At 43.9% G+C, this 27,110-nt stretch overlaps 1 protein-coding gene across 9 annotated transcripts; it reads right to left on the reverse strand.

The window, feature by feature from the left end:
* MAPKAPK5 (MAPK activated protein kinase 5) lies at positions 1–26,906 on the reverse strand. 9 transcript variants are annotated; one of them, XM_074921223.1, is made up of 14 exons: positions 26,391–26,905; positions 21,685–21,758; positions 20,308–20,383; positions 19,060–19,157; positions 17,458–17,566; positions 14,774–14,863; positions 14,056–14,151; positions 12,722–12,802; positions 8,843–9,030; positions 6,368–6,488; positions 5,574–5,704; positions 4,743–4,864; positions 4,285–4,389; positions 1–3,525 (listed from the first exon to the last, which is right to left on the reverse strand). In XM_074921223.1, the coding sequence occupies exons 1-14, from the start codon at positions 26,424–26,426 to the stop codon at positions 3,431–3,433; spliced, it is 1,422 nt and encodes a 473-aa protein (XP_074777324.1). In that variant the 5' UTR covers positions 26,427–26,905; the 3' UTR covers positions 1–3,430. The 9 variants fall into 9 exon arrangements, with proteins under 9 accessions (XP_074777324.1, XP_074777325.1, XP_074777327.1 ...); XM_074921224.1 differs by having other exon boundaries at positions 4,749–4,864; positions 26,391–26,904; XM_074921226.1 differs by lacking the exon at positions 14,774–14,863 and having other exon boundaries at positions 26,391–26,906.
* Positions 26,907–27,110: the final 204 nt, after the last annotated feature.

Genomic DNA, 27,110 nt, shown 5'->3' on the forward strand with positions numbered 1-27,110 from the left:
AAAATCATTTATATACACCAATGCATAATATTTACAATATAATACTGATCCAAAATAAACTAAGGTATTACAGATAACACTGAAAAGGAGAAATGAAAACATTTTAATACACAGAAGTTAAACATGGCATGAGGACAGACTCAGATTTCCAAAAGAAAAACCTGAAGTAAATGACAGCAAAACTTCGACATGTTGCTATTTCCAATCGAAAACTCTCTCACCTAGTCCTTCTAACTTTTTAATACCTCTATATATAGCTTAGAATAATCAAGTCACAGGAGAAGTCAGATATACATAAAATTTTGAAAAGGTCAAATGATTTCAGGTATTTCTCACTTAAATAAAATTCTAAAAAAAAAAAAATCTACAGAGCTCTTCCATATCCTTTTAGTGTTTGTACAAAGAGTATCTTCTTTGATCCCACACAACCCTTCCATCTCAAGATATTTACAATATTCACAGTCTGCTATAAAGGGTCAGTAGATTTATTACCAAGTAAAACCTTGTACTGTCAAGACAAGGTATCTTGCAGTTAGGTCAACTGAAAAATAAAAAAAACACAGGAAGAAGAAAAGTAAAATACTTCTTTAAAATATGTAAATGAATTAATTGACGTGTATTTAATTTTGAAATCTAATTTTTTGAAGAGGGGGAAAAAAAAAAAATAAAATCAACTTTCTCATAGAAATAAAACCATTTGACCTTGAATCTTCAAATTGAGTTTTCCTAATCTGTCCCTCCCTACCTCCATTTTAGATCAGGCCATTCTTATTCATCACAGACAATAAAATCTATAGTAAATCCATTAAAAGCAGTTCCTTATCACAAAAGCCCTTAGAAATTTGACTTCTCTCCAGACACCAAAACACTCCACAGTCAGCCGCAGATGTACCCACCTCACTATCAGCAGCAGCTTGAAATTATTCTGTAAGTGAAGGGCCCATGAAGAGAGGCGAGACCTTCAGACACACAGTCACATCCCATTTTCTCCGCTTATTTCTGAGGTGCCGTGGATGTTGGTGAGCAGCAGCTGCTCTCACCCCCCGAGGTGCTCCCCACTACACCAAACACACCCCAGTGCTGCAGAAGCAGCCCAAAGCCTCCTACAGATCATCACACAACAGCACACAAGCCTTATGCTGTCATCTTTTAACACCTAACAGAGAAAAAAAAAAAAAAAAAAAAAAAAGAGACCCCCACGTTGCTCACAAGGTGCTTGGATCGTCTCAGGCTGCGGCGTGGCAGTGGTCTCTGCTGACTGCACTGGGTGTTGACCATGGGAGCAATTACAATTTGATCCATTTTTCTGTTAAGAGGTTCTGGCTCCTAAGAAACTGCCCGAGTATTCTCCTCCTCGGAGGGCAGAATTGCAAAGTGCTTTTGTAGGGAATTTTTTGCACTCTCGTTCAAACAAAGGAGATTTCCAGGTTTACTTCTCTATTTGCCGTATTCAAAAGTTCCAGTACAATGAGATTTCCCAGAAAACGTGGATTTCAAGTTAAAAAGAAAACGATCTATTACATTTAAAGATTGTGTGGATGTTGACATAACCTAGAATTTAGGGCAAGGACAGAAATGCATGTAATAAGGCCTGCAAGCTTGCTGTTACTACCAAGAAACGACAAATACTCTTGTCTCTTGCTAATTCTCTACAGTTGTCATCGATACACGTCAGTGCACAAACATTCCACGTAGTGTCAGAGGTACAATTCTGGCTTACAGAAAAACCTCCCTGTTTCCATCAGAGAAAGTGATGGTTAAGCAGGGACTGTGGTTCTTCCTCAGGCATTGGAAAACTGTCAACAGGATTAAAAGAAAGCTGACAAGGTGCTGACGAAGAATGGGAAATGAAGTATCTCCTTCATGTAGAAAAACGAAGTCACTGTTTACAAAAGTTTATAGAAAGAGTCAGACACTGGTTTGCCATCCAAGCTAAAGGTTGTAAGGAAGTTTGGTATAGAAAAAAGACAAAAACGAACAAGGCTGGACTGCTGTAAGAGTAAATTGGGAGATTCATGGCTCAGGTTTGTAAATGTAAACCCAAAACTAATGAGCTATGAACTATAACAAGAATGTTCAAGAGACATTACTAATAGCCCTGAATTGGCACTTCAGTCTGCAGACCAAACTCATTCGACGTCTGCACAGGTTTAGTACCAAAATATCTCTATAAAAAGCCTTCGACCAGTCTCAAAAGAAAGAAAAGCATCAGAAGGTAGAAAACTAGAAATATGTACAGATTCTTATCATTTGTTTGTTTAATTAAGATTAAAAAAGCAGCTTTTGGAGCCAATGTTCCAGACTAGTGTAAGAATCTGCCCTGGGCGGCGTCGTGGTCCAGGCAGAGTAAGGACGTGTGTCGAGGAGCAGCCCTGCATCTGTCGCTCCCCCGGGAGGAGCTCGAAGGCATCGAAGAGATGGGGAGCTTGGACTCCAGAGGGTGACACAAGAGAAGGATCACCGGTGGATTCACACAGCAGCACTATGACCCTTGCCAGGATGATCTTTTTCAAACAAGAGGACAAGTTTGAAACCAAGTGTTGGATCTTCTAGAAAAGAAAGAACGGAGTAGACGGGTGGAACACACATAACTTCTGATCTGGGGGTGAAGCAAATGAACCCCACCCTTATTTTTGTCCGTAGAAGATCCCACCATGAAAATAAAAGTAACTTGTACATAAGTAAGTAGAACATTCTTCTATTCTGCTGTTGAACAAGATGATAAAAAGAGGAGTCTTACGCTGAATGGCCAATTCAGCCTTAAAAAAGGTCTGAGGAAGATGGAAGGGAAAAAAAAAAAAAGAGGGCTAAGCCTTAAAGAAGGTACAAGGAAGATGAGGAAGAAGAAAAACAGAGGGCTACTGGTCAGAACTGAAAAATACAGCAAGCACATGGCCTCAGGTGCCCTTGGCAAGGCCAAGCGTGGCTCTCGGGTCATCCCGGGCAACAAGAGGCTATTTAGGGGCCTCTACGTAGAGACTCGGAATTTAGGCGCAAATGGCAGCTACGAAGTTTGTGTTTCACAGCACTTGCTTCAAGTACTCACTGAGCAGGGTGTTGAGAAACTGGGGCTGTCTCGTTCACATACACAGTCATTGCAGCTGGCTGTATGTATAGCAGATGGAAGGCAGCTTCTGCAACTGGTTATTAAGAAAAAGAATGGTCTTTAACAATATAATTTCCCCCATCTGGGGGACTGATGATTAACAGTACGTAAGTGATCATATATACCTCAAGGAACTGAGTTTTAAAAAAATATTACAGTACCAATGATTTTTTTTTTTTTTTTTGTATCTACAACTATACAGCATTTTCAAGCAGTATGGAAATTTAATGAAATAATTATGATTTATTAATTTACATAAAAATACTTTTTACAGTTAAAGAATAAATCTTAAATGGTAAAAAAAATAAGATTAAGAAGCTCCAGCTATTGAGAGTCATGGGAGTTTGTCTGCTCTTCGATAACTTGTTTTACTATTTCTGCCAGTTTTAGTCGATCCACTTTATCTGTGAATCCTCTGCCTGAAAGGAAAAGAACAGGCAGTCAGCTGGTGCCAGGCACGAGGAGGAAAGCAATCATGGCTGGAGTCACACACTGACCGAACACAAAACAACGCTCCACACAGAAACTCAGGACAACATTTGCAAGGGAACCAAAACGAGTTACAATCTCTAGTTCCATTGAAAAAAATTGAGCATTTCAAAAAACCTAAATTAAAACCAGACAGATGAAAGGGGAAGAGGCACGACCAAGCCTTTGTGAACCTGGCTGATGCCCCTGGTTCCCCCCTATTCATCAGCATCTGCTCCGGGGGGCTGACACCTCTGTCCCCCCCGTTTTGTCAAGGAGCCATCTGAACACTCCCAAGGCAGCTTTAATTCTGTTTCCTGTCCAAACCAAGCAGAAGAGATGTTGTGCTGACAGAGATGAGGGCAGCAGCCTCCAGCACAAAGAGGGTCATAAACAGCTGGAAGGAAACCAGCTCAAAACAGCTCAAGCTGTTTGTGAAGTGATGCTCCATTTGTGCCGTCACGTTCTCACACGACTTGGTGCCTTTGAAAACTTTACCCTGAACCTCAATTAGAAATTTGAAAGCAGAACTTTTAACCTCATTTCTAGAGCACCCACGCTGGCAGAAGGGCTGAAACAACGTCAAAACCTCAATCGGTTTGGCACAAAAATCAAGAAATTTGGTTTGATTTCCATATAAGAAGGGGACTGCTTCCCCCCTTTCACCCGGCATTAGCACCATTCTCCGTGGAAGAGAAGGAATTCCTCACCATTCCAGCTGAAGCTCTGAAGAGTGTCTCGCAGCAACTTACACTCTCGATTATACTTCCACGCCTCCTGCATCACTTCATTCAGCTTCTCATCTTCGTTCTCTCCTATTTTGGAGAACAAAGATAAACAGGTTTGTCATTCTGCCTCACAGCAACACCCAGAGCTTTAGTAAACAGCATGTGCAGTTATTCCCCCTCGCCTCACTTAAACTAGGAAATGGGTTGGAAAGCAGACACTCCTCTTGGAAAGTTATTTTAACAGCTCTGCACAGTCACTGTTGACACTAACATTATGCATGCACCAAGATTACAGTCCAGAGACAACATTTTCCTCTTGAGACTGACTAGGACAATAGGAGTTTTGTTTATCCTTCCTCTGACCACTGACACAGACTGATCTTGAGGCAAAAGTCAGTGTCTTGGATATTTAGAAATGTAACTTTCTTAAAAGTGGCAACCTTTACCAGCCTGTGGTAGAATGCACTGAGCAATCACATCTCTCAGCTTTTCCAGAGCCACGTTGGAATCGTTACTTCCATTCTCAGGGTCATGGATGTAAACACCATCCTTTGGCTTAGTGCTACAAAAGAACAAGGAGGAAACAATTACAGTTTGAATGCAACTCAAGCTCACAGAATCCTCTCGGTTGGAAAAAGACCTTGAAGATCACCTAGTCCAACCATTAACCTCACACAGACAGTTCCCAGCTACACCATAGTTACTCCTTGCATAATTGCACCAGTACAATGATCTCTTTCACTCTTTGGAAAGCTGGGACTGGGAGCTAGATTTAGCAGTAATTCTAACTATGTCCTATATTATGAGACCCCTTTAAATATGAAGAAAAATAAATATTCCTTTAATTCATTCAGGTAAGGGTAATCCTAAAATGCATTATCCTATTTTTCAGATAGGTAACTCAAAGAGAGAGAGATTACCAGACTTTTTCAGTCAATGTCAGGGTCAAGAAAAAAAAAACAAACTTGGAATTCCTTCTCCCAGTTTGCCTTCTCTTACTCAACACGTGACCCATTTTTTTGTAAGGGACCTGTCCCACTGCCTGTATAATACAGTAACACTATCCAACCTCCCTCTTGCCCTAACTGACATATTTTGGAAGACACACCGTATCGTGCAAGTATTACTTCACCCCAACTACCCGCTTCAGCATGAAGAGTGTCAACCAAATCAGAAATTCAGGAGCGTGCTTACAACTGAATGAACCTGCAACATGCCTGAAATCGTTCTGCCTACACTTTGATCTTTCAAAACCAGCTTTAGAGAGTTACCCCAGTAATTTCCTTTTGCGCAGGATTGGGTTGTTGACGGAGTGAAGGGGTTTGAGACTGACTTTGAGGTCTTGGATTCTCATGTTCGCAAGCTGTTCTGCATGAGCCTGTTGTATCCCTGCAACCATTGCCTGGAATGAAAAGAGTTGCATGGGGTGTTTTAATTAGCTTCTTTTTGAGTTAAAGAACAATATATGGACAATGTTAGCCATGGACAAAAAAAAAAAATATGCACCAAAATCCCATTTGTTTCAGAGAAACAAAACTCAGGTTTGCAAGAAATGACTAGAACTGCAGTCGTTGACTGTGGGACAATATATCCCGACCTCACAGGGGCTCAACAGGACAAAGGATCACCTCTGCTTCTCGTGTTCCTGGGCTTAAGAGCGCTGACTGAACTCCTCTTTGAGCAGAGTTTAAAGGAAGCAAGACGGGCTATTCATTTGCTGCTAATTAATGAGGTCACAGCTGTAGTCAGGTATAAAACATGAGGGGAAAAAAAAAAAAAAAAAAAAAGATAAAAGACCTACAAAAGAGTCCTCAGGCATGTCTACTCCATAGTTTGTTCTCTACTTGTTAGCACATGGCTGCTTTTTCCATGAATTTTGGAGCATCCTCTAGCCCCAATTTCAAATTGAATTGCTTCCATTTTCTTACAGAGATCTCCGGCTCATTAGGACAGAAGAGGAGCTCTTTCTCTGCGTAACACCGTGTGAAAGAAAACACTCCAACCATCCGAGAGCTATCCAGCTCTCCTAGGCAACATTCTTGATAAAATAAAATGTTGTTCAGACCTTGTCCATCATCAGCTGGGCAGAGGGCAGGATGTTATCAAGCGCCTCGGTGGAGTTGAGCCAGGGATGGTCCAGCACACCTTCAATGGTCAGTCGTTCCTCAGGCTTGACCTTCAGCAGCCTGTGAGAGGAATCAATCAGTCCATAACGAGCTCTTTGTTGATCTACAATGTGCTGCTCTGTCTGCCATCAGAGCATTTAACATTCTCTAAGCATTAGAGGGGCCATAAAAGGAACTCCTCCTAACAACTAGAACACTAAGCGGACCCAAAAGCAGTCTGACTTTCCACCAGCTTCACTGACCCTTGCTGTGGTGATATTTTAATGCTATCACAGCTCTCCTTCAGTTATATTCAGCAGCGCAACGTAAAGAAAGGCACTGAAGGCCATTTTAGTAATACTCGTGTGCTGCCGAACTCTAGACTCACATCCTCCCAGATGGGAAATGATCTTCCAGATGAACTGGAAATGATCCAGACAGACACCCTCTGGAAATGCACATCCAGAGCTCACCCACATAATGCTCTAAACCCACACCAAGGACTCCAGGCGTGGTGAAGAAAGGCCAAGTGTCAAAGTTGGAAACCTGTTTGGTGAATTAACTGCTTACACCATGCAACTCCTTAGCTTTCCTCTCCATGCAAAAACCTTAAGCAATGGACACTTTGGCAGGCTACAGCACCTCAAAATAAGAAGGAACTTTATTCTGCAATCTCTGAAAACTCCATGGAGTTAAATTTTACTAGGATGAAACCCCCAGAAAGAGATTTTGCAGATCAACTCGTGTTCTCATGGCAATCACAACTGTTTAATAAAAAAGTTAAAATTTCACACAAAGTGCTGACAAGTTACCCCAAGAGTCTGAATTAGAAACAGAATGACTTGATGAGTTTGTCGCACTTTCTTAGACAATACTCTAAATCAGCTTCCTGGCTGTAAAGCAGAATTGTTTAATGTACCAAGAAAGTGGAAATAACTTTTACAAAATGTCAGCGGGACCACAGGCTAGCTTATAAATTTCACTTGTAAGGCCACGCTGCCAAACAGGTCGTAAGCTCAGTTTTGATGCAAGACCCAAGACACATGCATTCCTTTTCTGAAGGTTTTCAAAGTCCTAAGCTATTATCAAGCACGGCAGCTCATAAAGCTTGAGGTCAGAAATCAGCTCGACATGCTTGAAAGGAAGCAGCTGCCTGAATGCAAAATATGACCTCCAGAAGCAAGACTCCATATGAATAGCAGCCTACATAAATAAAATGTAAACTTATCCAGAATTATATAAGGTCGAAATGTATTCCTGCACCATAAACACTGATTCAGACTCACTGGCTGGAAAAGACAAGCGGGAGAGGGAGTCCTGATAACATTAGTGAGAGAATTAAGTGAAGTGAACTGAATCCAAGTCACAACATTGTGTGAGCTGAGTTTCATGGCCATTTTAAAAGACAATGAAACCTATTGACTGTGAAGCTTCTGAGTGAGAATAAAGAGTTGACCTTGGTCTAAACAGAAGTTTCACTGCAACACAATCTGCAGTTTATTTGGCGAAAGGTTGCGGGCTCTTCTGCACTGCTATAAACAGGTCCTGGCTCCCTTTCCAAACAACCTTAAATCCTTGGAGATTTTACAGTACAGCAGAGGAGACAGTGACAGTTTAAGATTATTTAATTGATTTTTTTTTTTTTCTATTTATGTTGCTTTTATCCTTCCAGTTCTACTGGTGATATAAGCAAAGGCAGTAAAGTCCCTCTCACATTTTAAAAAATAAGCAAGGTCAAGACCTAATCAGTGCCACATTCTTGCTTTCAAACAGGACCACAGGATCAGAGTCCTTGAAATATTTGCAACTGAGAGATGTGCACCGCATGAAAAAGTTTCCATTAGCATTTAGAATAAAATATCAAGGCAAAACCTTACCTCATAGTCTGACACCTTGTGACAGATCTTAACCTCCCTTTCCATGCCTCTCCCTTGTCCCTTTTTAGACTGTGTATTATGTGCACAGGGTTTTAAGGGACAGATTTACCAGATCCTATTACACCACCTAAATGTCCCCTGATTTTAACAGGAGTTTAAACATCACCACAGGGGATACGTGCCTAGAGAACACTTGCAGATGCAGCAGCCAGCTGTCTGTATTGTTCTGAAGCAAGGTCGTGTACCCATTCCCCTTAAAGACTAAATGCACGATGCACTCTAGCAACTCCAGAGACAGGAGACATCAAAAATTGAACACAACAGTTGGGAAGGGGGAAAAAAAATTAAAAAAACAAAAAAAAAAAAGAGGGAAAGAAAAATATTTACCAGACTTCATTTGCGCTGAATATGACAGAAAATTTTTCAGCTGTATGTGCTGAAGACAATTCCCCCCGACTTTGGAATAAATAAGCCCTTTGTGATAACGCACTTTCACGTGATTTTCCAATTTCTTAATATAAGCAGAGAGCAATACAACATTTTCCTGAGCTGACTCACTTTCGCACAATGTCTTTCGCCATTTCTGAGATCTGGCTCCACTCTTCCTCTGGAAATTCAAAACTTCCTGTCATGATCTTTTTCCGCATGTCCTTTGGAATTGTCCGACTGTGGTGTTTGGAGTAAAACGGAGGGTATCCACACAGCATCACGTAAATAATGACACCCAGGGACCACAAGTCACAGCTCTGAAAGCAAGGAAATGATCACTTTGGGGCGCAATTCGCGGCAAGCAGTGGTGTAGCCATGTTAAAAGTTCTATGTGATTCCCTAAGAAAACAGGAACCCAGCTCAGCCTCCTCCTAAAGGTCCATCTGAGGACCTTCATGGATAAATATGGCAAGTATGTATGCACAAAATAACTCCGTGCTGCCAAGCTAAACTACTTCCATACCCAAAAGTAGCTTGTTTACAGAAAGCGCTCCTCTAACTGTGCTCTGCAAGGGTAAATTGTGTGGAAACAGCCAGTGCGTCAGGGGCGTGGGGAAGCTGCACATTTATTTACACCTCTCGGGATACTGGAGCCCTAGTCTCTCAATACCAGAACATAAACCAGAATAGTCATTTTTCAGAAGGTGAGACTAAAAAAAGAAACGGCATTGAACAAATGAGCTAGCAGAGATACTTAATCAGAGACGTCTGTAAGGAAAAAAACCCACACGTCCGGAAAGGCACGGAGATGAGGCAGCTCCAGAAAGGCAGGAGCAGCATTTCCCAGCTGCTTCTGCTGCATCCTCCTGCCACCCCAGCCTGGAGCTCCCTCCCTGCCCTCCCACCACTGCTGCTGCTGCTGGGATCCGAAGGAGTTCACCCAGGAGGTGGATCCAGCCAACAACCAGCTCGGTAAAGAAGCTGAAAGCCAGAGCCATTCCCCACCTGGATCCCTGCGTGTCCATGCAAGACTCTGCTCGGGAAGAAGGGAAGAGCCCAGACCTCAATTCATGCTTCTGCTGGAGCACATCCTTAAGGATGCAGCTCTGTTATCACCTGGTTACGGCAAGGTGCAGGCTAGGGCTGGTAGGACCTGCTCTGATCCTGGCCATCCATTCCCAATATTTCTTTTGGGCCAACACTAGCATTTGTACAGCTAATGATCGATCTTCACTAGCTTGGCTTCCAGCCCTACCCGTCCTCCTGAGGACTCCTGAAGGTTTATGCCAGCACAGGGATGGACAGGAACACACGGCCAAGCGTAAGCAGCCGCCTGAACTCCAGCCAGGTTCAGGTGACTGTGGAAAGACACACAAGGGCAGATTTGGGGAACCAGGCAGGTTCTGCGATGGGTTCACACAGACGGGAGTCTGCAGAGCTGCCAACTGAAGCAACCTCAGCACCACCCTCTCTGCCCCAGACTGTATATTCCACCACCTACTCTAGGACAGCACAGTTTCAAATACAGAAACTCTGACTCCAATAACTGTTTTTTGACTGGATCAACCCCAATCCAGGAAGGGGGAGTCAAAGATGAGACTGTTTCCTTCTGGAGGGAATACACTTAGATCAGCTCATACTGATCATTACATCAAGCCCTCGGCTTCTGGCTTTTACAAAACATGTGGATGCTGATAATGTAAGAAACCCCATGGAGTTATCTCACATACATATGGCTTAAACAACTTGCTGAAAAGCAAATTCAGATGGCTCTAGAAGTCTAAATTTTTATTTAGAGACCTAAATTCTCATCATTTTTCCACTGACCAGAGAGAATTTCTAATTAAATCCATAGGACTTTAGGCATGTAAGTAGGAAGCAGGTGTCTAAGTTCTTCATGGACAAGGTTTCCCTGATTATTCAAGAGTCAACCCCCTCCAGTCATGACACACAGACACATATTCGACCCAATACACACACAATAATAAAAATACTCAAAGATGTGTTGTTTCCTCCAGTTTCAATCTGTGGGATTGTGCTGCTGACCATGAAGGTGGATCACAGGCATTTCCACTCAGGCTCTGAACTGCTGTGGAAGGACAGTGTACCTGGGAGTTTATCACAGGCTATTTCAGGGAACTAGGCATATGCCAGATGCTGCTTTTGGGGTGAGTCACACTTGGCAAGGTAAGGACGAAGCTGCTTCTTTCAGCAGCCTTTCCAGTTAGTGCCACCGTGGCTGAAAGCAGCTCTGCGTGACCCATCAATTCTTCAAAAGAAGCATGAAAACAGAATCACTGTATCACGTTCTAAGTTCCAAAAGATCAAGGCAGTTGAACCTTCTCGGTACGTGAGTTAACACCAGTTGTATCTGTTTTCAAGGTTCCTCTATTCTCTACAAGAGTATAACTCATACTTTGCTTCAGGTGTCACAGCCAGGACTCTTTGGTTCATTAGAAGAACAAAACAGCTGTCAAACTGTTACCAACACAAACAGGGAGCAATCATCCACATCCACACCACGTCCTGGGTGTCTCTGGAATGGCATCTACTGAGAGGGCTATTATCAGAGAATAAATCTGCTGCAATCCACAGAAGTGGAATTCTTGACCCTGCCTTGTGAGATTTTCCAAATTTATAAAAATCAACTTTCCCTGTGACGGTGTTGACATGAGAGAGGGCAGAAGAAAATCTGTATTGAAAAAACTATCGGTACCTGTCTGAGAAGTCTTTTTATAAGAAGTGCCTGGCTTCGATCATCAATCTGCTTCTCCAGCATGGAGAAGAGATAATCATAACCCTGAAGGAGGCACATCTGTGATTGGGAAACGCATGTGGACTAATTCAGTGAAAGTTATCTCAGCCCATCTTTGCTTTAGGTCTCTGTGGAAGGCTACTGAAACACAACACAAGATAAAAAACTATCCCCTCTAGCATGTGGTGGGTTAAACTTGAAGCTGGAATCAGTGTAGCTGCTTAGCACTGCAATCAGAAACCAACTAATTTTAATCACAATTGACACTCAAAGAATACTCAGTGGTTCAAAGACTGCTAAGCCAGCAGGAGACAGTGATGATAATATGGAGGAAAATGTTTTGGCATGACTGAAAAGGAGTACAACCATTCAGGACACTTTCTGTCATAACTTTCCCAAGCCTCTAGCAGCAGTTATTGCCCGTGGCTCCTGCTACAGACAACACAACACTGGTCATTTTGCAGAAGATGCCTGATACCAAGGAGGTACCACCCCAGCTGCCTGAACAAGGCAGCCTCACTAGTGCTTTGCACTTCCAGAAACCCCGGCTGACAGCAGAAAAGAGGTTTCCTCCTGTGGAGGTGAAAGAACTTCCCAAGTGATCGATCACACTCCAGCAGAACCATTCTACTCTCTCCAAAATCTTGTTAATATTTAGCGCTCCTTGAACAGTGTTTGTATATTTTCCCTTTAATTAGAGGATCAATTTAATGAACCAAACGTGCATTTTGTTATTAGCTCTATCAGAAAAAAAGCAGAGCCAGCAGAGCATTTTAGTGTGTCACTAAGCTACCTGCACAGATCCCAATCTTCTAATTTGCTGGTTCAACTGAATGAAACCTGGTCTGAACCGAATACATTTACAGGGAGAAATACCACTGCATACCTGGTCACTCCTGTTAGAAAAGCCAAAGAAACCACACTTCTGAGAAATCCAGCCCCAAGGATATTACGTCCTTACAGCTGAAAACACAAGTGTACACAAAACAGCAAGCAATGTGACGTGTCCCTGCTGCTTCCTGTAGATCCTGCTTTTTATTCAGTGTGAGGTATTTGGCTAGTTAGATGTGTTCCTATCACAGAGTTCTGAACAACTTTATTGCTCCTGGCCGTAAGTGTGTCATTTCAGGGCCACGTTTACTGCCTTAGGTGGTAAACCATGTCTATAAACTCCTTCTACAGAGGATACATCGGGGGGTGGGGAAGAAACTGTGCTCTAGAGATCTTGACTTGGGGACTGTTTCAGAGCTTACCTTGTTATAAGTGTAAGGTGTTGGAGAGGTGGGGATAATACCAGACTTTTCTTTCTGATGCCGTCTTTGTGCCTCCAATACCTGTTGTCAGGAGAGGAGGGGGAAAAAAAAAAAAAAAAAAAAAGAAAAGGCAAAATACATCTCATCTACAGACACCACAAACAGCAATGCCTATGCCAAAGATGCCTGATGCTTCTCCATTCGATGGACTTATTCCAGCTACTCAAGACGTTGCCAAATTCAAACTGTTCTTCCTAAGACAGACTGGAACTTTCTACATGAGGAAAATTTCGGCTAAAATATTTTGCTGCTTTGGATGAAAATTCTAGTTTTGCCTGAATTAAAGCATTTGCTCACATCTCTTTTGGTCAAAACCTCTAACACCTCCATGCTTTGGAACTAGAACTTAAATCATGTTTGGAGGGTAACCCGAGCTCCAGACATGTCCCTTTTTGCCTCTCCCATGAACAAATCACAGCAAATCTGTCCCTTGCTGATCAAATCTGGGTTTCTGGGTTTCTACAAAAATCTTGGTTTAATTATGTTCAGGACAAGCTTTCTACGGGCTTGGTTTCACCTGTTTTATAAAGCCTGCCTGTAGCACACACGGCCCTTCACCAGCAGGCTCCAGCTGAGGAGGCATTTTCAGGGCACTCGACTGTGGCCGCGTGGTCCGATCTCTGCAATGGTTCTTCCTAGTCATTAAAGGCTGCCGACATGCCCAGCACTGCAATTAAGCATCTATCTGCAGTTTTCTTTTAATTTTCTTCAGGACTCCAGCACAAAGCACAAAAGGAAGGAAAGCAGGACTACAAAACCCAGCCTGTCTGTAATTATAGATCATGTCTTAATGCACGCTGACGAGGGAGGCAAGGGTGAACAGGTAACCTCCTGGCACTGCCTTCTTTTTGAGCAATTGCCTTTCCAGAACCTTTTGGTTTCAGCAGAGTCCTTTTTAATGTTATCTTGAATGAGCCGCAGGCTGGAAGAAGGATTGCAAAGCAGAGATTCTTCCAAACCAACTGCTTTAACGCAGTTAAAAGCCAATTGTCAAAATCCTGGAGTAGTCTCAGTGGTGGGAGACTCAGGAGGCATCAGCACTCAACCAGTAGTAAGAACACAGTCTGGGAAATTTGCCTCGCGATCTCCTGCTGTAAACAATAGATCACCGTGGCACTCCATCTTGCAAGGCAGCTACTATACAATTACTCAAGATTCCTGCCCCCAGAAGCCCTTAATAGGGCAGCAAAGGCTTTTAAAATGATGGGGTTATAGAGGCACAGGCAACAAAGACGATGATTCCCCTTTAGCCTACAACTGTAATAATTTGTTACCTGAGGTGCTACGTAATACGGAGTGAACTGTGGTGTCATCAAGTCACCTTGGTCTACTTTGGCAAATCCAAAGTCACACAATTTAACAGGTGCATCCTGAAACAAGGAGAAGAAGCTTCATTACAAAAATCTCATTGTATCGGCTTTTCTAACACACATTCCTCACCTTGTACTCATCTTACCTTTGCCACACGTACTCCTCTTTTATATTTATACCCTTGTCATTCCACAAAGCACCTAAAAGGTCATAAACTGATCTTTGCAACAATAATTTTTGTTTTCCTGGGTGCTCTGGCTCAAAAGCAGTCACCCTCTCAGATTTGGAAAGCACTATGCACATTGTAGGGGGGGTCACTGCATGTGCAGGGTGGTTATAAACCAGAGAAGAAAGAAACAGGCAAGTGCACGGATACATCAAAGCACCTGTAACGCAGGTTAGAACATCTTGAGGATGCCCAAGGAGGAAGTCTGGCAGAGCAGATCTTCTCTGCAAAGCAGAATTCTGTGATGAGGTGGAAAACCTGACCCATGTTTACCAGCACGGGCAGCCTGTACTCCAAGTAGATCAGAGTACAGGAAAGCACGAAGCCAAAAAAGGTCATTAATTTTTGTCACTGAAATGTTGCAGTAATGTCATTTTACAACTATTCTGGAAACCACCATTGAGCCATTTTACAGAATTCAGCAGTAAACAAAGAACACCAAGTCTTCATCTTACCAGAGAGTTATCCTTGAAGAGGAGATTCTCAGGCTTGAGGTCTCTATGTGCAATGTTTAGTGAGTGGCAATGCTGCAAAGCCAAAGCTATCTGAAAAAGGGCACAATAAATCAACCACAATTACAGAACTCCTTTAGCCTGGACACTTATTTCAGCTTTAAAAAGGACATCGCCAACACAGCTTACACCCCAAACATTTTCACTTCACTTGGGTACAATTTGGAGTTAAGACAAGCCCGGCTGTACTGCCCAAGAGTGCAGTAAAGCAACAATTGGGAATGAAACCCATAGCTTGCATTTCACTCAAAGCAAACAGAAAATAAAAGCTAAGTCACACCGGGCTTCCCAACCACCTTAATTCGACTAACTCAGGGCATTATCAGCCCCCTAGAAGTGAATCAGATCATGACAGTGTCTTTCTATATGCTGTGCTAGAGGTCACTACACTTGCTTGCACGCTCTCCAGCAATTAGATTCTGTAATTACATGCTGTTTAACAGTCAACAGCAAGTTCTTGCTTCAGTATTTCAGTAAGTACTTTACTGCATTTGCTGCTTAAGAGTCAACATTCAGGCAGTTTTATTTTTTTAATTCTTGAGGGTACTGCCAGCAATTGACTCATTTCATGGGATATTACACAGAAATGTATTACTCGAGTCTTTCACAGACACTGCTGTGGTTTAGAAACCTGTAACCCAGTCAGGGAAGCTCTACAGGCTGTACATATGAAAGTGCAATGCATTTAAAGAAAACCAAAGCATAAATACTTGAATAGCTTTACTGAAACAAAAGTAAGGCAAAGACACATAACCCTTATTTGAAAGTTTTCCTACTGGCTTCTGCAGGATCCTACCCACACACAGCACCCTGGGTGATGAGCTAAGTCCTTAGAAGACTGAAAATTACTGTGACAAGGAGAACTTCAGTGTTAACTTAGCTCAGAAACAAATATAAACGCATTCCCAGAGAAAATGAGGTAGCTCTGTGACAAGTTTTTAACTATTACTGGGTACAACGACCAAGACCCGTAGTTCAATGATGAACCACTACTAGATGAAAGAGTTAAGACTTTACCATTGCTTTCAAACTTCATTTTTATAAACGTTAAAGCAGAGTTACTTAGGACATGAATAACCCAAGTGTACACACAATCAGAATTCAATTAGAAGTATTAATTTTTGGCATAGTTTTAAAAGATTTTCCCCATGTGTTAATCCTGGAGACTGCCTTGCATTGTCAAAATCAAACAGTCCAAAGAACATGAAAACAAACTGTCAAAAATAATTCTGTACTTCCACCTAATTTCTTTGTTGGATGAAACCAAATAGGTAACAGCACAATTAGCATTTCATTAGAAATAAGTCAAAGCACAAACCAGAAAAGGAAGATTAAATGATTTGGCCCTCTTTTGCCTCAGTACCAAACATTATCTGCCCAGCTGAGGGGGAAGCGAGCGGTCAGGGTACGGATTATTCATGAACAGTCGTGTCATTTTATGACAAACGCTGTAATATCTTGTCTCACATTTTCTTTCCTTTATTCACCGCAGTGATCACTGGTGTGGGAGCAAGACATTTACTGATTCATATCTCCTGTAGAGCCTCTCACCTACAGCTCGCGTATCTTTTGTTTGGAATGCAAGAAGCAAACGATGGCAACTCCAACCCTCGGCTTCACGCCGTGGTGCCAATTCCCATGCAGAAGAACTCAGCCATTTCGAAAGCAAGATCCTTTTGCTGGTCCTCTGCTGTGGCTCCCTCGACAAGCTATCCCAACATACCACCTTTCCTGCAACCCTCCCATTGATCCAAGCGTTCTGACTGGGCACCACGTGTCATCCAACAGCTTGGAACTTGGAAGTTCACCCCAGAACTGAGAGGAAGGGACACTGGGGATCCCCACACTGAATGCCATGGAGGGCCTTCTGCTTCATCATCCTGCCTACCCTAGTAGGATGTAAGCTAGTCGCACCAGATGCACTGCTAAGCAACAAAGAGCCCAATGGACACCGTATCTAGTAATAAATACCATGGAGGCTATAAAACACAACGTTCAGGAGTGAGTTGCGTAGAGAAATGGAGAGGGAAACATGACATCAGAGCAAACAGCACAGAAAACATGCACTATAGTGGTACATTCCTCTTGGTATCTTCCACGATAGGCAGGACTTCCATAAAACCAAACACAGAACCCAGCTTGAAAACCACCAGCCCAGGACACACGTCTGTTACTATCTGCTACCCCCCTCAAGAGGCGAGAGAAACGCCAAGTCTGTGTCATGGCCAAGGGCAATTCTCAAACTGGAGCTCAGGAGCCACGCCGGGTCTGGTGAGAGCCTGTGGACTGTCGGAGGTTACACTTTTAGAACAACAGCAAGGGATACAGCAGGAAGATTGTGCAAGAAAATTGGTGAAGGGTTCTGTAGACCAGGTTAGGAAAACCATTGCTAAGGACAGCAGAGACACCAGGGTCCCAACCCAGAAGAACTAGCCCACACCTTCAAATTCTTTGCTTCTCTTAAAACTTTGGCATTGTCAGGTTATAACAAAGCAGGCAATGATCATCGGATCAGAACTGAGGATTATTTTAGCTTGCTTTTTTCCCACCCCCCCCACCCCAAGAAATTGTTAAATACTTTAGCCATTATCATTCATGGATTTGCTTATACATGGGTGTTAACTTGCCTGCTTTGTTACTTGGCTTGCTTGCTTCTCAGTAAAGTGCCGGTGCTGGCTGATTCTGTGAAATAGCTCTCCCCCTTCCATCATCTCCATTACAATTAGGAGCCGAGCCCTGTTCAAAAGCATTTCATTTTGTTATATTAAAAATAATCAAAAGATAACAGAATTGCTAAGCTAATAATGCATAACTTCACGTCTACTGATGCAGGCCAAAAGAGAGACATATACTTGCTTCTCCTACAGTTGGTAGAGCTATTGTGGTTCTGCAATTTTGCCTTTAAGCATATAAGCTGCAGGATTTTCTGGCTCCCTGCACAATCTGACTCACTGATTGTCAGCCAGGAACCTACAGTTTGCTCTTCATGTTGGGCTCCCACATCCAGCTGGAACAAACACCACGGACATGTCTACATGGATGCATCCAGACAGATACGTGCAAGCTCCACCCGTGCCTTCCACCAGCAAGCCAGGTTGGACCTGGAAGCCATTTAGACACAGCAGTGTGTAACTCTGCCCTTAAAGAATAATATGGCAGGTAGAGACTTGCACTAAACAGGCTGAACAGCTTCCAGGCTGGAGTTGGCTTCGAGCACAGCATAGCCCTGTCTGCACCCATCCCTGCAGACGTGCCGATCGGCCTAGCTCTCTGCCTTGGTGCTAAAGAGGTTCATGGCAACTCAGAAGCAGAAGTTTGAGGAATTATTATCTTTAATGCTTTTGAGTCTGGACACTCTACGGTACCTCATGATTTTAATCTAGAGTTGCCATAATTACGAAGGACAACGAATGGGAAGCGTGGAGATCAGGACTGCTAGATCCTCAAGAAACTACCTTCTAGTTCTTCTTGCCACACAGCAAAATCAGATCTATCAGAGACTAAGACAGGTCTCAGCTCTTTAATTCTCCCAACTGTAATTTTTTTTCCCTCAACTAACATCCAATTAGAAGATGTTTTTATCCCAAGCAATATTAATGGTCTGCTTCATGTTTTGCTGTATTCATTTTAAGGAGGACAATGTACTGAGAGTTTACAGGGCAGAACCTATTATTTTTAGAAACAATTCTTTCTTCCTTTTTTTTTTTTTTTTTTTTTTTTTTTTAAATCAAGACTGGCACTCTGAGTTTCCCAGTGGCTCACAGGCATCACCATCATGTGAAAGGATCTCACTTAGGATTCTAGGTAGCAACAAAAGTCACAGCTCTCCAATCCTGTTTTAACAGCGCTTTGAAAGCAGAAGGAGGCTCAAAGGTTACAATTCAGTTCAAGCTACTAAAGCAATATCAAAGCAGGACAGAAGCTAGAAGCTAATATACTCTCTTAGACAACGCAGGTATCACAGACTGAATCAATGAAAAACCTAAGAAATGAAGATGTATTCAAAACCAGTAATGAAGGACGGAGATTGATTTAAATGTGCAAAGGTCTGAGCATCAAGAGGGGAAAAAGCAAGCATTGCTTAGTCTGAAATATAAATATCATATCTGGAACCCCCTATAAATACTCATTTTGGTCATACTGTGATTTAAAAAAAAGCGAACTCCACTATACCTTGGCCTAAACATGGAAAGCAAGCTGTGGGAATGAATCACCCTATGTAATCTTACCTTGGGCTGGATTCATGTGGGAACTGCACACTGTTAGCATAAACTTCAATAATTTGAACAATATTTGAATGTGTTGCACACATCATGTGCAGACGTACCTTGAAGAGAAGGGAAGAAACGTTACTGTAGACAGTGACACGCACCCGACCAGCTCTGCTCCTCCCTCTGCCCCCAAGACTGCAGCACCAGTCACACCCCATTTCAAATTATTCATAAAATAAGAAATGCCTACGAGCGTTTATATGAGCGACCAACAGCCATTAAATTACTTAAACTAAGACAAAAAGATCATATATTACCAACATGTTTGTTACAGACCTCCGAACTGAACCCACCAGAGTTCCACAGAAAGCCCAATCTTTGATTTCTTTGTGGTTTTAAAATGAATTTAAAAGCTAGAACTAGCTTTAAAGTAGCAATAGAGATATGATTGAAACTGAAAAATTCATAAATAAAGCATGAAACTCCATAATCTGGCTTCTTTTATGGCTTGATGATCTAGCACTCACAAGATGGGAAAAACTCATCTCCTGTTCTGACTTTCTGAAACAGGCACCTCAGGAATTTTCCCCAGTTTAAAGCGACCTGGACTGCTACATGAAGCCGAGGCTCTTTGTAAACAGATTATTTTTCCCTGGGAATTTTAAATGAGAATTTGCTCAGTAATGAGAAATGGAAGTTGCCTAAACCTTGAGGACAATTAACACTTCTTTCACTTTCACAACTTGAACTGCCCATCATTTTCAACAAACTGAAGGTTTGGTACCTTGGCACGCTCTTGCCAGCCACAGCGATTCACAAATGGTATCAGTGAGCTTATTTAGTTTCTCATACACAGATAAACCATTCAGAGTACAACCTGAAGCATTCTTGGCAATTCTTAAGAGTAGCGACATCCAAGAGTGAGATGTAGGGAAACAAAATCCATTCTAAACTATTCGTGTTACATTACACAGGACGCAGGGAGAATACCAGCTCTGAAATGCAGCTCTATAAATTAGATTTGTACACATACAGCTAGCAACTCCAGCAAACTCAAGAGTTAGAACGACCCTCTGCTTCACCCACCACCTCATCCTATAGGAACTGGGCACAGCAAGGCTGGAGGATCAAACCTAAGGAACCCTGCATACACGTGGTGCGTTTTTTTGTTTGTTTGTTTTTAATTTTAAACCATTGCAACAAATCACCAAAAGGGCGAGATTTTGCGACGTGTCAGAAGGCAGAGAGTATAAACAGGAACTATACCTCATTTCTAGCTTTTGGACGATCAAGAAGAATTTTCAGTGCAAAGCGTTCTTGAGAGGATTTTTTCACGCAGACTCTGGTATTACAGCAACAAAATTATTCAGTCAGCAAGAATGTTAAAGAGACACTTCAAGCAACTGATCTGTAGTTATGAGTTTGCTCTCCACATGGAATTAATAGGAATGCCCACAATCTGGAATATACAGGGCACCCGTCACCACATCCCAGCTTGAAAGCCTCCGTTTTCAGCCTTCCACAACAATCACACAGGTTATGCAGAAACACCTCACGTAAAATCATATGTTTTCAGCAATGCAGAAAAAGTACTTTAGAGCACTGGGTAACTGCAGACAAGCAGAAGGCATTCTACACATTCAGCCTGAAGAGATGCTTTAGATGAAAAAACCCAAACCACACAGTGGCAGCCTGAACATCTCCAACGGAGGGTGTAGTCTGCAATAAATAAAGTGTTTGTGAATGGAAATCCTTGTTTTGGCAAGGCCACCGACTGTACCGCACACGGTTTTTTTCTCTCTTTCCCCCATTTAACATAAACAATTGAACTGCGTCAGAGGGAAGGGCCCACATATTAACAGGCAGCTAAAAGAATAAAGCACAAAGGGATATTTTAATAAAGATCAGAGGCAACACAGCAACACAAAATGGATGAGAAGCCAATTGCCTGGGCAGGAAGATAAATGGTGGCAAAAAGACAATCGTCCTGTCAAACGCCCAGCAACAGAGAGGCGCAGACATTTGTTTTCCAGCACTTGTGCACAAATTCCTGCTCCCAAGAGGGAAAGTGCTTGTTGAAAAGGGAACATATGTTTTGTTTTACAGAAAGCATCCAGTTCCTGCAGGGGTTAGAAATTCATGATGGGCAAGTCTGGTTTGAGATGCGGAGCTGACGGCACTATCTGCTTTGGCCTCACATGATGATCTGAAAAAAAAATAGCTGGTAAAAATAGCTAATGGGCACGCAGGGCTGATGCCCCAAGTGATGATTCCGTAGATGGGAGCAGCGACCTCTGCGCCGCCCTGACACCAGTATCAAAAGGACAAAGGTGTTGGAGGAGCATTTTCTGCCACCACTGTGTCACAACCGACTCCTGTTCCCACTTTGCTTCAGGAACAGGGCAGTGAGACAGGACAAGGCAGAGAGGTGGGAGAGTTTTTACATCAAACATACCCCACAAAAGACAGTACCTTGCTTGCACAGCAGCTACAACCCACACGGAGTAGAGACATTTATTTATTTTAGAGTCTTCCACATAGCACATGGCTCTGCTGTTAGCACACTTAAAACACATACTCACTTCTCCCCAGCTAATGAAACAAGCTGAGAATACACACAAATCCGCAGGTGTAGTGTCTTACCTAACAGGACCACTGATCCCAGCTCCCAGCTTCTGAGTCCAGTTAATGTTGTACTCCTCTAAAATGGAGGTTTCCTATTCAAGAAGGAGCAGGGGGAGGGGAAAGAGAGTAAAAAAAAAAAAAAAAAAAAATTACTACATCCCTTCCAAAAAAAAAAAAACAAACCAAAACAGCTCAGCCGACCTGATTTGCAAGATACCCGAGCAGAGAAAGAGCCTGCTTTGGAGTTTTGCTTCACCTAAGAAAATGAAACATAAATACAAATGCTAACATAATAATAGATCTCAGTTTAAAATTATTTCTCTGCAGCTGAGACTGCTCACTCTGGCATTTTCCAACAGGATTATTGAGAACAGTAAATGGGATCTTGTGCCTTTAATACAGAAAGCTTTCCCCCCCCCAACTCTTAAATCCAGCTTCCTACCTATAAATGATCAATCACAAAGGACCCATTTCAGCATTATTATGTATTTTCTGGTCGTACAGTACAATGGAAAATGACTTTGCTGCTTCCTTAGGGTTTTCAAACCTTTGGATTCGTTATACTGTAAATTAAACCCTGCATGACTAGTTTTAGCTTGTCTTGATAATGAACCAGGCTCGTGTTTATAATTCTTTTGTCCACATCCATATAAACAGGGTTTGGTTTTGTTATGACACAGCCTGGGTGCTATCATGCTTAAACATGTCACAAGGCAGGACGTAAAACGGAGCTTCAGCACCGAGCGTTGTGATTAACGCCCTGCCCTGCGCCGTCACACAGATCTAACAACAGAGCGGGGCTCAACGGTGGAAACGTTGTGGGCAAACTCCAGCCACCACGTAACACACGCCATCAAAATCCCGCCTTTGTTCTTCTATGTTGCTACCTGACGGTGAGGAACATCTTTCAAAAAGCCACGATTTCTGATAAATTGCAAGAAAAGGAGTTGGTAACAAAAGCTAGCACCGGAGAAGCTAAAACGCTTCCCCAAATGCGCTGAAAATAAATGGAAGAGTCCACTGCTGGCAAAGCAACTTTATTCTGATCAGATTTTTTTTCCCCTCCTGTTCCATTCAAAACCTGCAGCATTTCAGGATTCACTCGTGCTACAAACTACGAGAAAACAGAGAACACTCGTGCTCTCAACTGAGGTATTGAAAATGGCAATCCCTAACGTGGGATCCTGGCCTCTGCCTCAATAGTTGTGGATGGACACGGCCAGGCTGGAGCCAGACCTCACGCCACATGGGTTGAAAACAAAGCAAGAGAGGAAAGCTGAGATTTAAGGCAAGATTTGAAGGGATTAGAGGGTAAAAAAAGACAGATATGAAAAGAAAAATTGCCTTTTAACACAGTCTGGAGTGGGTATCACATAAATCATAAATGACTAGAGTGAAGGGTGTAAAGGAAGAAGTTAAAAGTTAACTGGAGATTTGATGAAGGGTTTTTAAAGAGGGGAAGAAAAGCACAGTGGATTGTACATGGTTTGTTGTTTTCAGGTAGAAGCACAAAGTTTTTCTTATTAATTTAACTGACATAAATTTCACTCAGGAGAAGCGTATTAGGGAAAAGCCGATTTCGTTTTCCTGATATTCAGATACAGAGCTGAAGGCATCATAGGTGGGATGAAAACACAATTTCAGAAGAGGTTTCTCTGAACTGAGGAGCACCTCCTCAGCACGTGCTTTCAAGCTCACACTTAGTGTCTTAAGCTGTGAAGTCAAACCACTGAAACGCAGAAGCAAACGCCAAAGTACTCTGGAGCAACAGCGTGATTAAGTGACCACAACTCTTTGTTATTTTTATACTGCTTTGAAGTCTGCTGCTCCTGTTCCAAAAGCGAAGAAGGGCCTGCCTGCCCCAGAACTTACCTAACCCTTTCAACTGCACAGGCTGGTCTAAAAAGAGTTACTCCACATACAAGCCCACTCTTGACTAAACAGCTTCTGCTACCTGCTGCCACTTCTCTGATGGCACAGAGACCATTTGCTTCATTTCAGCTGAGCAAGTGGAAGAGGAGCTGATCAGCAATTGGGAAGGCTGTGATTTATGAGCCAAATGAAATGAGAATAAGATCTGATGGCTCTCAACTCCTGAAGGACAAGTTCAACAACTATAAATAAATCCATTTTTAATAAAAATTAATTTCCTCTTTCATATTCTGTATATTTACCATGGCTTTAACTAAAAAAGCCAACATTTTTGTTTTCTGCATTTGTATCTGGATTCCAATCTTCATTACAAAGTAGTGGTACAATTTAGAAATAAAAATGAATAATTTAGTGATCTGGAAACACTGTTCACCATTTCTTAATGATATGAAATACAGCATCTGAGAACTCAGATGTCCATCGATGTACAGAATTACTGACATCTCCTTCTAGTTCAAAAACAGGAGCTCCACATCTGGTGCCAAGACGATGTAGCTGCAGATCCACACATAACATTCAAACAGCGCGAAATATTTAAAATGTACAGGTATAAAACATCCCTCAGAAAAATAACAAAATCCAGTTCCACTGGTAAGCCTAAATGCCTCGCCTCTTCACTGAGGTTACTGTACTGCGGATGCCAGCAGCCGAGGGTACAGTATCCTGTACTTAGCTCCACATCTGGAGAATGAAACGCCTGACAGCAGCACGGCTGCACAGGGCTGAACTTGTAGACTGGCTGACGGGTCAGCCAGAACTAATCTGCTGTGGCTGGGAACAGAGGAGGCAGAAGAGCGCCGGGGAGAGCGCTTTCAAAAAAAATCTGCAGTGGTGCAATTTCCTACAGTAAACCTTTTTGCTCCTACTGTTAAAGGAATTTTAAACTTCCGATCGCTCCTCACATTAATTTCTAGCGGGCAAAGGGAATAAATGAATTTGAAATGCATTCGGTTCCAAAAAAAAGTTTCAAGCAAACTGTAAGAGTTGAGTTCTCTTCGACAGCACAATTCTCTTTCAGCAAGCTCAGGGTACCTAAAATAACGGTTCAAGCATCCTCCCATGCAGAGTCAGCAGTCTGGGATGCTGACAGCCCGGAAAGGCAGGACTGAGACTTCTCCCAACTGGATCTCCAACACGCTGCTTTCAGACAGGGTTAGGCAGGCAGCGGGACTGCTCGGGGGAAAACTCAGGCACTTCTCAGTTTCCGCTGAATACCGACGGGAAAAGGTTTGAAATAAGGTACTTTAAGAATAACGTGTATTCACTACAGTCAGTTAAAAATATACAGACTGCTGCTTGGACAAACTCCACGTATTCAACAAGTGAAATGCCAACAACATGTGTAACTCCACCTCCACTGCCCCAACACGCAGCCTTTCAACTTTGGCTAGTTTGCCTTAAACAGCGATCACTATCTTGAATCACAGACTTTAAACCTGCAGATGCAGGTGAAAACCAATCATCAATCTTGAACAAAAAACAAGTATTTGAGTAGCAGAGAAAACAGCATAATATATAAAAGTACTAAATTATGTTTTAGATTCAGACAATGCCTATAACCCGAAAGATTTGCCCAGAACCCCTCCAAACTGAGAGGGGCAGGAGGCAGATACAAGACTGTCCCTACACTTACACAACTGCTTTGGCTTCTTTGTTTTGTTTTTAACCCCCAAGAGCTCAGATGTAGACCTTTACCTTCACATGAAATACCACAGAAATACTTGAAAACCCTTTTCTGGAAACCTTCTGGACAGCTACTTCACCCACACTGTGCCAAGGCTGATAACGAAGCAGGAACAGACAGCACACAGATCTCATAGTTTAATTCCAATCTGGTTTGTGTGAGCACTGTGCTTAGATTTCCTTCTGCTTTGGGCTTTTTTACTTCAAAAGGCAAGACCCACATATTTTAAATCAACCCAGATTCCAACAGCACAAGGCTGTGTTGCTACTTCACCTGCATTGGTTTTTTTGCCCCCAATGATCTTTGTAAAGACAAATCCCACCTTGGCAGATAGCTGGGCTAAGGAAGGGTGGCAAACGCCAATACCCAGGATCTTTTCTCTACATCCTTAAGGAATTTGTTCACCTTATTAAAATTAGCATTTAGGAAGGCATCCAGAATCTGTGACAGCAAATGCTTTGCGCAAGGTAAAGAACCCGCAGACAGTCTTTAAAACCTTGTTTTATTGTCACTGTATCTCAAAAGGGTTTCCCCAGCTTCTTCAGGAAATCCGCTCAGCCAGGTCACAGAAGGATTCACTGGGAAGCGCTAAGCTCACACAGATTCTCGCTGTAAAAAAAGAAATCCTGAATCTGTTCAGCTCTTCTACCACCACTCAAAACACAAACATCCCACACGCCAGATTTGTTTTCATGACAGCATCTGAACAGGAACTCGGAGATGGATCGAGGCGACAGCACTGGCTCTGCAGCCGGGGACTGCTGCGAGGCAGAGACCCCAGCTCCCCGCCGCCCCGAGCAGCCCCGGTTCTGCTCCCCACAGCCTCAACATCACAACTCCGATCCCCCCCGGCCGGATCCTGTGGAAGCCGTCTGCCTGCAGCTCCCATATCCCTGCCCGGTGTCTGGGGCTCCACACCGGAGCCCAGCGGGTGACGAGGCCCCGGTGCCAGGGCAGCGAGGAGCAGAGCCGCAGGTGTAAGAGAAGGGGGGAGCGGGACCCGGCGGGCCCCAGGGCCCTGCCCGGGCTGCCCACCTCCCCCCGCAGGGCAGGGGACAATCGGGGGCCGGTGGCGGGGAGACCCGGAGCGCCGCTGCCTCCTGCCTACCTTGATCATCTTGTCCATCTCGTGATCCTCCGACATCCTCCCGCGGGGCTACGGGCGGCTGGGGCGGGGGGAGCGGGAGCCACCGGCCCGGCCCCAGCGAGGGACAACGGGGCTGCGGGGGCCAAGGGCCAGCGAGGCAGAAGGGAGGGAAGGAAGGAAGCGGCGAGGGGGGCCGGGGGCAGCGGCGGGGCCGGCCCGGGGGCGCTGGGCCGCGCTAGGCAACGGGCAGCCCCGGAGGAGCCTTTGTGCCACCGCCGCACCGCCTCATCCCCGGCCGGGTGGGCCGGGGGCGGGGGGGGGCCGGGACCCCGCACGGAGACGGGGGAGCGCCGGGGGGAGAGCGCGGACGGGCCCAGAGCCGCCGCTCAGCCCGGGAGACGCCGCCGCCGAGGCGCCGCCGCCGCCCGCGCCGCCCGGGAGCCAGGCATTGCCGGCACCCCGAGCCGGGCACACCCGCCGGGCGGCGCGCCTCGCCGCAGCGCTACCGCCCCCGCCGCGCCCCGCGCAGGAGACCGGCCCGCACCCCCCGCTTCCTCCCCGCTCCCACCGGGAAATTTTAAAAGCCCCCACCACTGCGGCGGCGCGGTTTACAGGCGGCCGCCAACACCCCTAAAAGCGCGACATTGCCATCAAAGCCCCCATCGGACCTTCGAGATTTCGGGCGCCTTATAATGACGTCACGAGGGCGGGGGCAAAGCGAAGCTGTGCGGTCCGGCCCCG

The sequence above is a fragment of the Athene noctua genome, chromosome 17 (assembly GCF_965140245.1).
Source record: "Athene noctua chromosome 17, bAthNoc1.hap1.1, whole genome shotgun sequence".
NCBI classification, from domain to species: domain Eukaryota; kingdom Metazoa; phylum Chordata; class Aves; order Strigiformes; family Strigidae; genus Athene; species Athene noctua.

Coding starts and splice junctions, on each gene's coding strand:
- MAPKAPK5 (XM_074921223.1), bottom strand. CDS start 26,426: ATGTCGGAGGATCACGAGATGGACAAGATGATCAAG. Junction 9,031..12,721: donor CACCTTACACTTATAACAAG/GTAAGCTCTGAA, acceptor CCTTGCTTTCAG/AGCTGTGACTTGTGGTCCCT. Junction 4,390..4,742: donor TCTACCACAGGCTGGTAAAG/GTTGCCACTTTT, acceptor TCTCCAAAATAG/GAGAGAACGAAGATGAGAAG.